Source organism: Neolamprologus brichardi, chromosome 8 (assembly GCF_056152115.1).
Source record: "Neolamprologus brichardi isolate AB-2024 chromosome 8, ASM5615211v1, whole genome shotgun sequence".
Classification (NCBI taxonomy): Eukaryota; Metazoa; Chordata; class Actinopteri; order Cichliformes; family Cichlidae; genus Neolamprologus; species Neolamprologus brichardi.
This window is the reverse complement of record NC_142111.1, coordinates 8,920,194-8,938,834: the sequence shown is the minus strand read 5'-3', so window position 1 is coordinate 8,938,834 and position 18,641 is coordinate 8,920,194. Positions and strand designations below refer to the sequence as shown.

General features: G+C 40.9%; 1 protein-coding gene across 2 annotated transcripts in view; it reads left to right on the top strand.

Moving 5' to 3' along the window:
• Positions 1–18,641, top strand: part of mpp2b (MAGUK p55 scaffold protein 2b) — a 53,955-nt gene that overhangs the window by 14,272 nt on the left and 21,042 nt on the right. The window contains exons 2-3 of one of the 2 annotated variants that reach the window (XM_006800996.1): positions 92–171; positions 15,389–15,489. In XM_006800996.1, the coding sequence (XP_006801059.1) occupies positions 141–171; positions 15,389–15,489 (132 nt within the window). In that variant the 5' untranslated portion in view covers positions 92–140. Of the gene's footprint in view, positions 1–91; positions 172–4,939; positions 5,176–15,388; positions 15,490–18,641 lie in introns of those variants that run through there. The other variant, XM_006800995.1, reaches the window with a different exon arrangement.

Genomic DNA, 18,641 nt, shown 5'->3' with positions numbered 1-18,641 from the left:
TTCCTAATTCTAACCCAGCAGTGGGATAGATAAAGGTTTTAGTTTTTTAATGCATCTACCTTCTCGTTTTGCACTCTCTTTTTTATTGCAGTTGACCTAACAAGTCTTGTGGAGGATACTCAGAAGAACCAGTTTCTAAAATGCCCGTGGCCACATCCAGCTCTGACTCGGGTAAGTGTCTCGGTCTCGCTGTGAAGATTGCGCATGCGTGCGTGTGTGAGTGAGTGAGTGAGTGAGATATTGAGAGGAAGAGAGTGGTTAGTGGTTATTCTTTCAGTCAGTACTTGTATCTCATCTCCAGAGTACTAATGTGACTTAATGAGCTGGCTAACCGAGCGGTAAAACGCCAGTTCTAGATCAGTCATGCTTTAAAGGATTTGCCAAATGCCTGAGAGCTGAGTAGTATACATCGGTGTATACATAACTGTGCAAGTTTTCAGATGAACACACATTTGAAACATAAAGTGACTTTTTTATTAAAGATTGTCACTGAAATAGCAGGACGTGGAAGAGATTAACCTCCAAGTGTCGTGTAAGGGTCTTACTTACTTTGGCAGTTAGCTTTTTTTCTGGTCAGCTTTTTTGAACTCTGTAGATCTGTAGTTAGTCGGTGCCTGCTACAATACAATACAGTGTACATTCATTGGACACTTTATTAGTTACTAGGAATGTCACGATATCAGAAACCAATACCTGTATAACCACATGATTCTCAATATCCAATTTAATAACACATAATGTTTAAGTACATGGGTTAACCATTTTAAAGTCCTTTATTAAAAGGTTGTATTAAAACACAACAGGGTGGCAGATCATTTATTTAAAATGTTAACATTATACTTGGTTGACTGATGAAATCTTACGATGGTTGCAGATTAAGCTACTAATGTTATAATTATATTATGTTTTTATTAGCGTACAATGTTAGCCATTGCTAACATTTTAGCCTGAAGTAAAGTTGATTTACAATAGGAGTGCCAGCTGCATGAAATTAAATGTTAATGCATATTTCAGTAGAACTTAAGGATAACACTTTAGCTGTTGTTACTGTGACAGTTGCTGAGCTTGAGTTTTTTTGAACAGATCTGGATCTTTGCTTTGGTGAATTGAGAGTATTTCCTCCTTTGGTAGGAAAAAGACCACAGAATGGTTCGCGTATTGTCTTTTGCGCAACAATCATCATGGCTTGTCAGAGCAGAGCTACCGCAGCTGCACTACCATGGACAAGGAAATATCATGGCATTTTCAGAATTTTGAGATTTGAATTTTACCCTAATTATTGATTTTGGTGACATCATCCATTAGATACACCTGTCTTTTACTGGGTTAGACCCCCTTTTGCCTCCAGAACCGCCTTAATTCTTCATGGCATAGAGTCAACACAGTGTTGAACACATTTCTCAGAGACTTTGGGTTATGATAGCATCACACAGCATCACTGCAGATTTGTCACCTACCATCAAACCACATCCCAAAAGTGCTTGATTTGAGCAGAGTAAAGTAATGCATGATCCCACTGGAAGTGGAAATGGTCAGCAACAATAGTCAGGTACGGTGTGGCCTAAAACCAATGCTCAACTGGTACTAAGTGGCTCAGAATGTGCTGCAAAATGTCCTCCACACTATTACACCAGCTGGACCAGCCAGAATCACTGATACAAAGTAGGATGGATTCATGCTTTTATGTTCTTTACGTCAAATTTGAACCGTATCATCCAAATGTTGCCCTTGTGAATTGTAGCTTCCCTTTGTCTTATCTGACAATAGTAGTACCTGGAGTGGTCTTCTGTAGCCCATCTGCTTTAAGTTTCAGAGATGCTCTTCTACGTACCTTGGTTGAGATGGACCAATCCGATATTAGGTATCGGTATCGGTCCGATACTGACCTAAATTACTGGATCGGATATCAGAGAGAAATAAAAAATGTAATCCGATCCATTAAATATCACGAAAGCACCTCACAAAACTTGCAACAAGCCGTAACTTAGCCTTAGCACGTTGGAGCAGTGTGCATCACGTGATAGAGCGGCTGTGGTGTGCGAGACCTGTCGATGGTCTGGTTGAGCATTTGGAGCTTTGCTACCAACCCGGCATTTCATCTCCGACAAAGTTTTCCCAGAGAGAAGTAAAGCAAGTGTGTAAGTCCATCTCTGAATGCTTGTAAAGCATTCCCACGTTAAGCTTAACAACCATATATGGAGCGACAGCCTCTCTCTCCCTCCCTCTCCTGCTGTTACTTCAATCATAAAACTGCTTAATGATCAGCTGATCGGCTTTTCTGTCGCAACTCCGTCTCTCTTGTTTGTTTTTGGCCCACTTTGCACCAGAAAGAGGAAACCAGCAGATAAACAACAGCAGCACGTTTAAGTTTGATTAGCTGTTGTTAGAATTTATTTAATATTACTTTCTACACCAGGATCTTTTTCTACTTAGCTGACGGCTGGTAACTGTGCAGGGGCGGGTCTAGCAAAGTTTAGCCAGGGGGCCCGATAGGGCATTAACAGGGAAAAGGGGGCACAAAGACATACTTTTCTTTCTTATTCTCATTTAAAATGTCTAGCTTTTAATAAATAATTATCTGACACCCAAAGTTTTAATTTTATGTAAAATGTATAGAAATCAATTCCTGTATATAGTAACTGTTAAGTCTAATATACCCTAGTAAGCTATACTACTTTTTCCTTTGGGAAGGCTGTGCAGTCTGCAATTCTGTTGAAGAAAGATGTTGAATCTATTTAATATTTCTTGAAAAATAATTGATTTCTGTGCATTTTCTTTTCACACTGCATCAAATTAAGGTTGATTACGTTGATTAAGCATCATGAGGTGGAGTGTGGTTCCCTATTTTTTTTATTTTATTATTTTTTATTTTTTTGTTGCTGGGAGTTGGAACCCTATTAGTTAGGTTGCTTAATATTTACGCTAAGTACTCTTTAAAATACCAGAATAGGGAGAATGGTGCAGGTTTAAGTTTATTAGATTGATCAGTATTGCTGAACTATAAAATATTTTCTTTGCATACAGGTATAACAGAATAGCTTTAGTGTTGTTGTTTTTTTAAACTTGAGTATGAACTTATACAAAATGCAGCGAGATTTTAAAAAAACAGTTTTATTGATTAAAAAACACACTATATTGGATTCATATCAGTATCGGCAGATATCCAAATTTATGATATCAGTATCGGACATAAAAAAGTGGTATCGTGCCATCTCTAGTTGTAACGAGTGGTTATTTGAATTACTGTTGCTTTTCTATCCAGCTCTGAAGCTGTCTATAGTTATCAAGCTGAATCCAGAATAGTAATTTGTGACTGTTTGTGATTAACATAACAAAAGTAGGCATTGTATCCTGTGCAAATGCTTCCACAGAGAAGTGCTGGACTGCGAGGCAAATTTGACATCATGTGTTTAAAATTGTTCCATTTATATGAAAGTAAATCTGTGATATTCTGACACCAGTCAAAGTATGTTTTCTTGTTTAAACGAGAAAATGTTTTTGCATTAAACAGTAAACTGGCACATAGCCATGTCTCCATGTATTTCCTTTTCACTCATCGCTGAAGACAGAAACTTGTGAAAAGGAAAAAAAAACATGCATGTAACTAAAAAAGGTATATTTATATTTGCAAATAAAACTGTATTTAAGACACTTCACCAGAGTGGTGGAGTAAAAGAAAATGTGTATTTGGTGATGTGAATCACAAACAGAAGAAAAACTTCTGAAGGAAAAAAGACAAAAATAATGTGACAGAGTTAAAAAAAGAAACAGCTGGGCTACAAAAAGAAGGAAAAAAGTGTATAGAAGTTCACACAAGGGAAGCAGACCATTATTCACAGCCACCGCTCATTAGAAATGATCAATAATTTAAAAAAATGTTAAGAATAAAGTTTTTAATGGGTAAATTGTATTTGTAAATTAAAAAAAAAACTAATAAGAAAAGGCTTCATTGTGTTGTTTGGAGTAATGTGGGTATGCCTGCACATTTACACATGCACACACATGCACATACTGATATATGTGCGGGAAAAAGTGTTTTTTTTTGTGCGTACACATCATTTTTACATCCAGCCCCACATGTCTTCAAAAGTCACGCCAGTGTTTTTTTAACACAGGGCCAAATCTCAAATCCGCAGCCTCAAAGTTATTTGTTATATATGATAGTAAATTCCAGCAGTCAGCTGCCAGAAAAGGAGAGCGAGAGAGAAAGAAAGAGAAGCATTTTATACCAAGAATGTGTGTTGAGTCTTTTGTGTAATAGGCTGTCAGTCAGTCTTGATTTGTGCACTAGCCGAGGGCCGAGACTGGGATGAGTGGCATTTTTAGTAACACGCAGTCGATTGTTTCACTAAACCAATTTATGTCTTTTTTTTACATTTAAAAGCAGCATTTCCAGCAGGGATATATTTTGTTCAGACGTGGAGAAGGGTGAGAGAAGGGTCAGGTTTTTTTTGAAACTTTGTTTTTTTTTAAATTTACGTCAGCAAAGTAGCTCAGATATAAATTTCCCAATTAGATCATTTCACTTGTATTATATTTAAAAAAGTCAAGTCTGTGATTGTTCCTCTGATAATAGTAATGGCAAGCAGCAACAAAATACACAAGTGCGCTCCCTAAGCGCCACCTCTTTGACCACACCTCCTTCTTACAAGCCAACCCTCTGCTACTCTCTCCCCCCACTTGACCCCCATGGGGAAACCTAGACAAGCAATTTTCCTGGCTCCTCTTTACCCTCCTCTTAAGGAAAGCATCACACTTCCCTCCTCTCTTTCTCCTCTCGCGTCCCCCCACCTTCTTTCTTTCCACATGCACCCAGCCCTCCCTCGTCTCCGTTCATTCATGCTGAGGAGAAGACGCTCGGCCGGGCATAGCTTAAACACATTCACGTCAAGAGCAGGTGGAGAGGGAGGGAGGGGAAGAGTGGCGAGGTGCCGTTAGCGAGGAGTCATTTTGGCGGAACGAGGAAGGAATCAGGGAGCGATAAGGAGAGAGAGGGAGAGGAAGATCTCTCAGACTGCCTCTGATACAGTATCGGGTGTGTTACTGAGAGTGTGTGTGTGTCCTGTAGTGAGGTGTTGTTCACCATGGCTGGCAGCCTGTTTGGAAGGCTCTCCCTGGAGGAGGGGGACTCAGCCAACTCCCTAGAGGGCCTGGATATCAAGCTGGAGGGAGAAGGTAAGAACACAGGAACTTGCCTGCCGCGAAGCAATATAGGGATTGTTTATAGCAGTTCAGGTGTGTGTGCTGCTACTAGTTAGGCAAGACCTGCTAGACACAGGCTGTAATCAGCAACCAATTCAGTGTTATAATGTTGGTGTTTGAGGACCAGTTGGTGTTTGAATTCATACTGTACCTGCTCCTGATGTGCTGCTTCATGTCTCCAGATTGTGATGACGATGAGCAGAGACAGAATGGGACCCAGGGCAGCATGCGATTTAGACGAATTCCAGGCAGCAGAATGCAAAGGCATTTATTCACTAGAACACATCATTTAAACACAGAGTCCATTTTTTTCTTTTAATTTTATTTACAGAGATTGTGAAAGGAGGAGCATTAAATTGACAGAGACCAGTTTAGATGCCACAATAAAAAAAAAAGAAAAAAAAAAACTCAGTATAACAGCTAATTTGTTGTTGTTAATTTGTTGTACTGCATGATAGTGGCCAGACAATGATTGCTAGCACAGCATTGAGTGACAAGTACCACACAACCCATTTATAATACACGGAATTCATTAATACTGGATAAAGTTGTATACCACATAAGAATATGTTGCGAGTGTGTGTTCGTATCTATTCACGTGGGTCGCTGTGGTCCATGCATGGGCTGCCTGTCTTGGCTAAACAGTGGATATCAGGTGAGGGGGATAAGAACTGAAACAAGTATTTGATGCTGTCATGTTAAATTAGCAGCATCATTACATCATTGCCAAGTCTAATTTGTGTCACACAGTATACTGTCTTGCAAGATATCCTCCGCTTTTCAGTGTGTAGCTTGACACGACAGCGGTGACAGCCGTAATGAATCATATTTTCAGTCAATGCATTTGCATCCTGTCTATCAGTGCACAGTGAATGAGACACAGAGAAGGAGGATAAAGAGAGAGACCTCCAGTGCATTGTACATTCATGGTGAGTAAGTGGGTGGTGGTGGTGGGGGGGTCATTCATATGCAGCGGTGTTCTGATCAGAGACAGCACGCTTGGAAGTGTCACACTCACAACCTTCAGATAACTCTCCGGCTCTTTCACTTCCACCCTTTCTCCGCACACACACACTCCACACATCTGCAGAACAGTACACAAACTCTCACATCGGAGGAATATTCTGTGTGCCTACCGGACTAATAAAGCAGTGTTCAAACACAGATGATGGATTATTGAGTACAGTGTGTTGGTAAGATTACACTGTCAAAGATAATCGCCGGGTTTCAACAGAAAGGGACAATTTAATACGGTTCTGGCGGAGAGTATTCGATAATGTGGTGACACTGGCAATTATTTCATCCGTATCACACTCAGATGATCTCGGTTTGCTCTTTCATTAACTGTTGCCAAAGAAAACAGATGTACGGTTTGACTCAAACTGCTTGCCTGCGTACAGCGAGATACATTGATAAAGTTATTAGGGTTTGTTACAGTGAGGACGTAAGACAAAATCATCTTTTTTGTGTGGGGGGTGGGGTGCCCTCGGCCCCTGGGCCCGGGGCTCGGTCACTCTGGCACAGCTGGCTGCCGACGGAGCTCACGGGCACGTCACTGCAACCCCCCCTGGCTTCTGCTCCGCGGCTGCTGAGTGACCCCTCATCTGGGGCTCTCCTCAGATCTTTCCGGGAGAGTGGCACAGCTGCCCCTCTGTTGGTCTTCCTTGGTCTCTTGTGCTCTGAGGGTCTCTGGATGTCTGGAGCCTGGATCTCCTCCATTTGCTGCTTCATGCCCTGGAGGACGGGGCTATGGCTCCCCGCACCCTCTAGCAGATCATTACACGAAGGAACCTTTTGAATACAAGCGCGCTCATGTTCACAGGTGTACACACGGGTGCTCACACACACAAACGACGCCCTTTTTGGCTCGTACTCAAAGCACACTGTGCGCTGTCAATCTTACGTGCTGCACAATAATATTCAATATTTAGTATTTACTGTTATATTCACATAGGTCGTCGCGATGATGTTGTTTATTATATTGCTCTTTTTTTTGCTTGTTTTCTCTTTTTTCTTTCTCAACAGGTGATCCAGGTGATTGATATATGTATTTTTTGTCTGTTTGTTTTGTTTGCTTTTGTTTTTTGCCCTTTATCACCGTTCCGCTTCCCCGCTGTTTTTCTTTCCCTACCTCTCTTTCTTTCTCCCTTTCCCCCCCCCCCCAGTCATGTCTGTCCCGTGTGTAGCAAGTGAAAATAAAATAAAATATAGACAATAATTCTGATGGCAAAAGAACCAAACGGGACAGGGGGGGGAGGACGTAACACAAAATCATCTTTTTGTTGACACTTTCTGTGGTCATGGGGTGTGGAGGAGGGGCTGCTGTCCAATTGCAAAATGTCAACAAATATCACAAGTGTTGTCTCCACTGGTGACCTTCATACAGCTAATAAGGCGATCTGACCTGCATCCATAGCATGCCAGCTTGTAGCAAGCATCACCATGGTGATAGGGAGGCTGCTTAAAAGTCCCTCATCCAGCTGATTGGCTATCTGGGACCTGGAGAGAGAAGGTCATGATTACTTCCACTGGAAGGATTGCCTTTTATAGGACTTTCACCTACACTGTTATAGCTGTTAGATCACTTACAATTTTTTAAAGTCAAGCAAGGATAATATACAGCCATTATCAAGCTGATAACAATGCATAACATAACAATTGCCTTGAAAAAATGAACATCATTTAGGGGTTATTTTACAGAGATATTTCACGGATATTTCTGCTTTTTTTCATAGGAGCTATTACAGTTAAGATTTTTTAGCAATGAGGTCTGGCAGGAGTCCCAGTGATGGTTGCAGGCAACACTGTGATCTGTAGTGGAAGTAGAAAACAGGTAGAAGGGGATATGGGAGAAAAGAGGAGTAGAAGTCAGTTGAAGCAAGACAGAATACATAGGGTGATGGCAAGCTGAAGATGCAAGGAGTAGAGGTAATAAAGGTGGATGAGTTTAAATAGTTGAGGGCAACCATCCAAAGCAACGGACAGTGTGTAAGGTTTACGAGTTGGTAGTGAGACCTGCTATGCTGGATGGTTTGGAGTCAGTGGCACTGAAAAAACAGGAAGCTGACGTAGAGATGGGATAGCTGATGTTAAAGGTTTTTGCCAAAAGTGACCAGAATGAGGAAGTTTATAAAAATCGACTTATTTGAGATTGATGAAACAATCCACTTATATTTTTATACAGTTATGTTTCTGTAGGGCACTCCTTTTTGTTGTTGTGCATCACTTAATCTCTACTCCATGACCAGGTTTTGTGGGCATGCACGCACTGTATCTGACTCACTGCTCTTTTAATCTGGGGAAAGTAGATATTGACCATACGCGTGCTGCGTTTGCATCCTGTTTTAAACCACTCTGCCAGGCAAAAACCAGAGTCAGAATCACAAGTTGGAATTTCTGACACTTGTTAAAAAACACAAAAACCCACACACAGGCACACAGTCCCTGCAGCATTATTTATATAAAACATGCTTCATGTAATTCCTTCATGTAATTCAGCTGCTTCACTTAATCTCATCCTGAGCAGAGGTCTTATCAGCAGGAAGTGACAACACCTGTGGGTGCTGATTATTTTCCCAGGACCTTAACTTCACATCGTGACGTTTAAGTCCAAAACTTAGAACTGTGTATTATGTGTGCAGCCATATTAATGTAGTGGAGTTATTATTATGTTTTTAACGAGGAGATCTAATTATTTACAGGCAAGTCTCTACAAGTAGCACACAAACAAACGCACACATGCTGATTGACAATGCAAGTAAATTACACAATTGTTGTGCCCACACGTCCTCCAGACGACATTATTACACCTCATCATTACAAACCTGTTTTCTTTTTCAGTGAGACTCCACGAGGAGGATGTTGACTTAATAATCCAGAGTTGAGTGCGCGTGCCCCAACCGTGTGCTCATTCTGTTTGCTTTAGTTGTAGTTTGTACGCTGTGTTGTTGTTCCTGAAGGAATCTCATCAGACTGATTGCACTCAGAGGGCTTCAAGCTGCAACACTGTGTCATGCTGGAAATATTCATGAATCCCATTGCACTGGGATAAATTCATAGAATGCTTCGGCCTTAACGATTCATCAGTTCTAGCACGTACACACCACACGGAATATATTCCAATCCAATATCATTCTCCACCAGTGTCTTAAACATTTATCTTTTGCTACCTGAGGGATTGATAGTTAATTATATTTAGCTGGAGAGCTGGGAACTGAATCAAATCTAAAAGCAACATAAAAGTATTTAATAATGTCTTTCAAGGCCAAATAGTATTTTCTTTTTTATAGAGGTGACTTCCAGCAACTTGCAGCGACTTCTAGCAGCTCTTCCAGGAGACAATGAGAATATCAATGAGCTTCTTCAGGAATCTGTCTGTGTTTCACGGGACAAAGCAGGTGTTGTTACTGGCTGTGCAAACTGAGAACCTAAACATTTACCTCATCCAGTGCAAGTGCCCTGATTTGTCACTGCCAGGCATTTGCCAATACGGACTTTCAGTGTCCTTTTAAAAAGCTATACTGAATTTAAATCCACATTTGAAATTAAAAAAAGCCCATATTTTGAAGTAGAATTAACCCTGTGAGGTCTTAGTCATTACCCTTAACCCTATTCTATTAAAAATATTGTTGCTTGTTTTCTTTTCTTGGCTGTCAGGGGTCTAAGAGGTGATCAGTCTTATAAAAAGACACAGGACTAGGGTTAGGGCAACCGTGGTTCAGGGGGTTGGGAAGCTCATCTTGTAACTGTAAGGTTACCGGTTTGAACCCCAGCTCTGTCTGTCCTGGTCGTTGTGTCCTTGGGCAAGACACTTCACCCTACCGCCTACTGGTGTTGGCCTGAAGGGCTGATGGCGCGATATCTGTGGCTACAACTGTGGTTTGCCTCCACCAGTGTGTGAATGTGAGAGTGAATGAATAGAAAGCGTGGAAGCGTTTTGAGTCTCCAGAAAAGCGCTATATAAATGCAAGCCATTATTATTATTAGTTGCCGATGATGCCTTAAACATCACAGGGTTAATTCTACTATTTGCTAGAAAAAAATAACCTACTTGCTTGCTCATTACCTGTTGCCAAAAGTGCTCCTTTAACTGACTTTTATTCATCTGGCTCTGTATTCTAAAACACATGGTGTATCTCAGGCGTATTAAGCAGACCAGACTGTTTTTACAGCTAGAAACAACTGGGAGTAAAGAGTCGGCTGCACACTGTACTCCTCTGTGAGTACTGTAATACCCCGTGAGGATTCCACATAGAGAAACAACAACACATCTGCATCTCCCACAAATTTTCCTTTCTTTTTTTTCCCACCCTCCCGCAGTCCCTCTGTGTACCCTCTCCCTGTTTCCTTAACTGCTGCTCCATAGCAACAGAATAACCTTCACTGAGAGGTCCTTGCACCCTGCTGTGCTCCAAACACAAACAATAACAGCCCAGATTGTTTGGCTGCGTCCGTGACATTGGGTTTAATTGTAACTCTCCTTGGAGGTGAGCAGGCGCTCGGATGAGACTTTAACAGACAAAAGCACCTTTAATTTAGTTTCCTTTAATTACACGTCCCCTGCTGTAGCAGAGGCAGGCAAGCGGTATCTTGGCAATCTTTGTTGAGAGGCAGTTGCAGGGAGCCACCGCAGCATGTTATAATTTTAAATTTTTTGGCTGCTAACTCCTGTAGATTGGGTTTTCATCTAAACCTATATTAAAAATCGGACATCACTCCGTTTTAACTTCCTTAAAATGTTCAGGTTTTCCCATAATATTCTGCTTCTTCTGGAGTTTATCCATAAATCCAGCAAATGTAAAATAGTGAAATGCTCCAAAGAGAAAATCTGCTCAAACTTGAAGGTTTTTTTTTTCCTGGAAGAGTAGATTGAGTAGAGGGCATAATGTGCTTGTAGCTGGTTAAGTCTGTTGGCACACCTGAGTCCCCCTTTGTGCTTTTAAGCCCTCACCTGCTAAATGAAAGCTCCGTAATGGTATCAAGTTACAGTGTGTGGTAGAGGCAATTTGGATTCAGCGAAGCGAAAAATAACTTTCGCCTGAGTTCTCACCTGTAAAGGCTCCCAGAACGGACAAAAAAAAAGGGCACGTAGCATATTAATACACAAATGTCGACACGCAACTTCAATCTGAAATGAGTCGTGAGCAGAAGAGAGATGCATTCATTAATACGCTGCAGCTCTATGGCAGGTTTTTGCAAGGCAGGACTGCTGTGACAGTGGTGGTGTACAAGATGAAACATTCCACCTGAATGCTAAACAGGAAGTTGTTTGAAAGAGAAGCTTGCAGTATAAAAAGAAGCCAATGAGTACTTCATCTTAAGCTGAGCACAGACTAAACGACCGTCAGGCCTGTTGTGAATGCAATTTGGACTCGTTGACGGATTGAGTGTCTAATTTATGTGTTTTTTTGTTTCTTCCACAGAAGTAAATGGAGCTTTTATTTACCTCACCTGCAGAAAGTATCAAGGCCTTTATTTGAAGGGGGCTTTTATTAAAGACTTTAATTTATAATTCCTTCTGTTTGAGCCTAATATGTACAACTTCTCATATTAATGTGCTCCCATTTCCCTGTTAATAGTACAGCACTGCACTGTTAACACAAAACAAACTCCCACCAGGCCCTGTGGTCATTTAGCATTACAGTGAACATTTATTAACAAGGACTTTATTGTGATAGATCTGCTGGATCTCGTATTGCTTCAGTAGACCTGTTGGGTCGTGCACCAGAGGAAAGACCAATCCCAGTGACTACAGTGACAACACTACTAACTACATTGTTATAGCACTATAATTTATTATGCGAACACTGTTAATATCACTTGCAGGAAGGGGGGAAAGAAAAAAACTAGGGTCAAACATTTGTAACTAGAAGCAGATTTTGCAGTTCATTCAAGAAAAATTGCCGTACTTTGAACATGCGTTCTGTATATAAGAGGAAAATCACATAAAACACAAAGGAACACAAAATGAAAAGAGGAAAAAACAACATAAAAGCCACTGTGATTTAAAAAAAATATGGATTTCACCACGTGGGTGGCTGATTCTTCTGGGTGGGTGAAATTTATCTCTGTGGACCCGCCTCTGTGGCCAGACCTCTGTGATATTTGCTTTGATGCACACCACGAAAAATAGGGGAAGCAGTGCTTATTACATTATAGTGCTTATTATACATCATGAATTATGTGCATAAACTTGGACATAGAAGAAAGGCAACGATACCCAAAGAGGACAAGTTGGATTTTTAATAATTTCTCTGAATAATAGATGTATTCCAGTAATACTCAGCAGTGTGATTATTAAACGTTGGCCCTTTTCACACTTTCTGATGGTTCCTTTGTGCCTAAATGTGAGTCAAAACCATTTCCAGTTTGTGATATTTTTTGTGACTTTGTGTAAAATCTTTGACACGCTTTGGTAAAGCAGCTGCCTGTTTTATCAGGATGGTTAGAGTGGCTGATGTGTAAGTGTATTAAAACAGCCAGTGACAAGTTGGATGAGAGCTAGAAAAGATGATAAAAAAGATGGAAGTGAAACATGTGACTAAAAGAAATACACGTGTCTGGGCGCAGCAGAGATGAACTAAGATTGGGGAAAGGGCCGATGTGACAGCAACAATTGCGTTACAGTTGCAATGATTAAAGAGAATTATGCAGGACCTGTAAACCAGGCCTGCTGGTGTGATATTCTCTGCCAGACGCAAACTTGGCAACTCTCCTGCTGGAGCAGAGCTGGTGTTAGAGGGGGAAAAGGGAAGAGAAAAAAGACTCCACTGCGGAAGACTTGTGAAATTATTAATTTAATTTACTTGTGAAATTGTTGGGCAAGAGGACGGATGGACTGTGTAATCTTTGAGGTGGTCTTCCGTTGTCTTCTTTTCTTCCTTTCTACCTTTTATTTCTCGCTATAGGCAGAGACAAGAACAGCTCGCTCTCAATGTGTTTGTTAGTATTTCAAGTGTGCATTTAATAATACTTCCTAACAGAAGTAGACCAAAAATAGGTTCGTGGCTTCTCTCTAAATATCTCAAATCTGTCACTGTTAAGCCATTTGCCAGTTTTATTTGGAAAAATATGGAACTAAGTTGAATGAATTAGCGAACATGCTGAGCTTCACTTCACTAAAATGAAACTAGGACACCTAAATTTTTATGGTTAATGATCAATAAAAAGTGTGCAGTGAAGCCAGAAACAGAAACATGTAGAGAACCAAGCATTGAAGCATTAAAAAGAAAATTAAATAGCATTAAGTAAGTTAATAAAATTATTTAAGACTCTTGTTATTGTGTAATGTCAATGGAGCAGCTTCATTCATTGTTATCAGACTTTCAGGGGGGCAACAAAAATGTGAAGTTTTCTATTATGTGATATTTCCTGGCTCACTGATAAATGTGTTTACTGTTTTATGTTGGTTTATTTTTTTATTATATGTGTTTGTGTTGTAGCTCTTTTTGCTCTCACAGCTCAGAAGGTGGAAAATCAATTTTATTTTGGGACAGATTTAATGTGGTGTTAATGTCTGCAGAGTTCTGTTATATGGTGTGGCATATATTGTAAAATTATACATTTAACAAAAGTATGGCTGTTAGTTATACAAGAATAAATCAATGTGTTTTATGCCAATTAACTGCATTGTTGCTGCTGTTGTTACCAACAAAATTCGATTTACTTTAGAATTATTTTTTTCTCGCTTTAGATAGCTGTATTAGCTCTCTCATTATTTTACTTGTTTGTTTATTTTTAGCCTGATCATTTGATTGGTGGAGCTATTAAATCAGCTGATGTTAACTATGGGAGATATATCAGTATCTGCATTCATAACAGCCAGTAAACGAAAATTAAAAACGTGAAGAAACACCCTTCAATCGTGTAATTACTGTTGATGTGGCATTGTTTGTCCACTAGAGGGCACTCTGCAACTTCCCTGTTAATGACAGGCATTTGAAATGCCATAAACACAACTGCCAGCTGGTGCTAGCAGATTGTGACAATAAAACAAGATTTCTTTTAAGTTGCATTGTCCTCTTCTAGTAAGCACATGCATAACAAATGTTAGGGATCTGTTAAATGTGTCTGGAAGAAAAACATAGTGACTGATAAGTTGAATTTTTAAATAACCAGTCTTAAAAATCCTGTATTAGTTGGGTTCTGTTTTTTTAATTCAACAGAGTAAGAACACACTCAGTCTTCTACCTTTTCCAGGAAACTGGGACACAGACTTTTAACACAAAAGGAAATAGCCGCCCTGTTATTTGATCAGTCACATCTTAATATGAGCCTTTGAGGTGGTGAGAGCTTTGAAGTCAGCCATGTTGGATATGTGCAGGGACACTGCTCTGCCAGTTTCTCGAACATTAAGAACCGGTGTTGGGTTGACACAAAGCCCTCAGTCTCTGTTTACCAACTTAGACCATTTCTGTTCCCTGTTAGTGGAAATACCCACTCTTCTGGCAGCCATGTGCTGTGATTAATGCTTCCCAGTAGGAGTCAGAGTGTAAGTCGAAAGCAATGCTTTAAGGATAGACTGAACCTTCTCTGACCGCCATCGAATTGTTGATGTCTCATTGCAGCTGCTGATTGATTCGTTAGGGTTTAGCAGTCTGAGTTTACATCACAGAGAGAGAGGAGCATGCATGCATTCATGGGTTTCTCACTGAAGCTTCTCCACAAGCCAGAAAGTTCATTTCAAAACGTGACCGCTGAGTTATGGCTTATTCTTATCCAAGTTGTACAACAGTGTTCTGATGGAAAAAAATGTTTATTCGCTGTGCAACTTCAGCAGCTGTGTTGTTGTATAGCTGGAGTGAGTTAGTGTGTGAATGTGTGTGTGCGTGTGCGAACTTATGTGTAGGAGAGAGGGAAGGAGGAAGTTGGGAGTTGTGGGAGAAAGATACTGCCACTTGTGACAGACTTAAGAGCAGAGTGACTGACAGAGGTGAAATTGCTTGGGAAAGGATGTGAGGCTGCTCCTCCTTTCCCTCCTCCCCTCCTCCCTTCTGCTCACTTTCCCTCCAGACTTCTTTCACTCGTATGAGCTACTGTATATGTGCTCCCTTTGTCTTTGAGGTGAGCTGTTCAGTCTGTTTCCCATGGGTAGCAGTGGAAGGTAGCACAGTAGTAGAGTGAGATAAACTCTGTTTTCTTTTTTTGTGTGTTTTCTCTCTTTTTCCTTTTTTCGATGTTTGTATAGCCATGCATCAGGCCCTGGACACACTGAGTGACAGCACAAGTTCCACAACTGCCAATGACCTGGACCTCATCTTCCTCAAAGGCATCATGGAGAGCCCAGTGGTGAGAATGACTTCAATAAATAAATACATAAATAAGTGTGTGAAATGTGTGTGTGGCGTGGATGTGTTCTGCGGCTCTGCTGCAGAGGAGTTGTGAGGCAGTGGGTTTGTGATGAAACTCTTAGCTCAGAACAGGTGATAAGAATTAATGGCCAAGTGGCACGCCCTGACGCAGCACTGACCTACCTGCATTTTGTGTTGATCATAGATAGGCTTTATCGAGTGAGTCGTGACACTTGCACGGAAGGTGAACACACCCAGTTGGTGCCTAAAAGCTGCTGGGAAGTGGTTTTCCACTACCATTACCATTGTGCCCATTACCATTAATGGAGGTCCCGTATGACCGCATTGGCATGGACCTCATCGGGGCATTTCACTGGTGGATATCACTTTGTATTAGTTCTGGTGGATTATGCAACGTGATATCCCAAAGCAGTGCTGCTGCAGACCATTTATGCAAACAGTGTGGCGCAGGTGCTGTTTCAGGTCATCTCTCGAGTCAGCATCCCGAAAAGATACTGACTGACCATGGCACATCGTTCATGTCTTGAAAGTAAAAGAACTGTATGAATTACTGGGCATTAAATCAGTTCGGACTGGCGTCTATCACCTTCAGACTGACGGGCTGGTGGATCGGCTGAATAAGACTTTAAAATTCATGATCCGTAAATTCATTCATGAGGATGAGGATGGTGCAGCCCCATAGTCTATAGGGTTCTGTGTTGACTACCACAGAGGAATAAAGTGTCACAGTTTGACACTTTATTCCATGCGACGAGCTCCTGGACCGGTTAGGCACTGCTCCCTTTTTCACGACACTGGATTTAACCAAGGGCTACTGGCAGATTCCCTTGTCTCTAGAGTCCAAGGAAAAGACAGCATGTTCCAATCCATACAGTTTGTACCATTTTGCCACACTTCCAATTTTCTGTTTGAAGTGGTGGAGCAGTGTCTTCAGTGGGCAGTGCCCAAAGGCTGACAGAGCAGCTGGGACTTATTTCGGTGATCAGTCGTGCTAATTCAGTTGCCACCTGGGACCGCAAGAGAAGGCTGCACCAGTAACAAGTTGGGTGAAAAATTGTACAGAGCAATCTTGAAAAGTTGCATATATAACACAACGAGTAACTAACAGTGTGTATGTGTGGGTCATTCGTGTTACAGTGTGTATGTCTGTGTGATGTGGTAACATTGGGGACGTATTTTAAGTTAGATGCAAGTTTGTTTTAGAGAATTTTGTAAGGATGCATATTTATAATTTTGAGTTCAGTAACACAGAATAAAATGGAAATCCTCAGTGTTAGAAGTTTATTTCTGTATAGTCATTAGCATGCCTTTAAACATATCTTAATTCTTTGTAGAACAGATTCAACAAGGTGCTGGAAACATTCCTGAGAGATTTTGGTCACATGATATTCACATGATAGCTGCACATAGTTGCTGCATATCTGTTGGGGGTACATCCATGATGTAAATTTCCCATTCCATCACATCTCAAATGTGCTATGTTGAACTGAGATCTAGCGACTGTGGTACACATTGAACTCATTGTCATGTTCTTAAAAGCCATTCTTCTCTGACTTCTGGCATCAACAAAGCATTTACGCCCAGAGAACTGCCGCTCGCTTCCTCTCTTTTAGACCATTCTCTGTAAACCCCAGAGATGGCTGGGAATGTTGGGGAAATCCCAGTAGATCAGCACTTTCTGACCTCTCTGGCAACAGCAACCACGCCACATTTCGAGTCACTTAAAATCAGCTTTCTTTCCCATTTTGATGCTCGGGTTGAACTTCAGCAGTTTCTGCATGCCTCAATGCACAGAGTTGCTGCCAAGTCTTTGTGTTTTCTCTTAAATTTTCATATCCTATGAAAAGCTTTAAGACTGTTACATTAAAAGTAATTTTTTCCCCTTTTTTTTGGTTACTAAGCTACCTGGGTATGTCTTTAAAATACCGTCAGTACATTTTTGAAATGACTATTCAACCAGATCCACTTATAGCCATATTTGGTGTTAAAGAGCAGAACAACAGGAATCTGTCTGTAACTAAGCTTAAAATAACAGAGTTTGTCAGTTTATTAGCACAGAGATTGATTCTTCTGAATTAGATGAGCCAGGTAAGCATCTAAAACTTAAGAAGACTTAAGAAATTAAGATTCACTGTGCATGGCTTTTCTGATTAATCTCAGAAAAACTGGAAACTTTTATGGACTGCATTAAAAACTAAGCTTTAATAACCACCCACAATTCTATTCTGAATATTATTTAAAATTGATTTATTATTGTGCTAGCCCCATGTCAGGCTGACGCCTGTCCAGGGTGTACCCTGCTTCTCGCTGGTAGCTGGGATAGGCACGAGCTCCTCCCCTGCAACTTTAGTAACAATAAACGGAAGAGAAGGGACGGATGGATTTACTAGCATGTTTTAATTTGACTGTTTTCGTGGGAGTTTTAGAATTCCTATTGCAAGAAGACTAGAAAAAAAAACTTTGTACCTGCCTACTTGTTTAAATTGTACCTCTTTACGAAGCACACATAGCCTCTCTTTGTTGCTTAGCAATATTACTAGCATGTTTTTTTTAAATTTGGGGTTTACAACTTCTCTCAGTGGTTTGAAGTGCTTGAAGTTTAATTCAGAAAGCTAGAATAAACATTAATATTTTGAGGAATTTGCCCTCCTTACTGGAGACAAATGAGAACAAGATACTGGCCATTAAAGTTTGTTTGCCTCATAAAGTCAAAGGAGCTTGCAAAGAAAAGCGTCTGGACTTCTTTAAGTTACTTGAAGACGTTTCACCTCTCATCCGAGAGGCTTCTTCAGTTCTAAGGTCAAATGGTGGAGAGTCCCAGATATAACCCTAGTGGGAGTGTCCCCCCAAAGAGGGACAAAAGGACCCCCTGATGATCCTCTAATCGCCTGAGCCAAGGTGTGGAACTGGGTGTGGGTCCCAATCAGCCAGAGTTTCGGGTGGGTTCATTGTGAAACCTGGCCCCACCTTATCATGCGAATTCCTGAGGTCAGATGGCCCAGGGTGTGAGTGGGCGTTAAGGCGTCTGGGAAGGGATCTCAAAACTGGATTATAGATGGCAGAGAGTTGGTGTCGTAAACCACCGCCTCTGTTCAAAGATGGTCGCTCACAGTGGACATAGATGGCTTC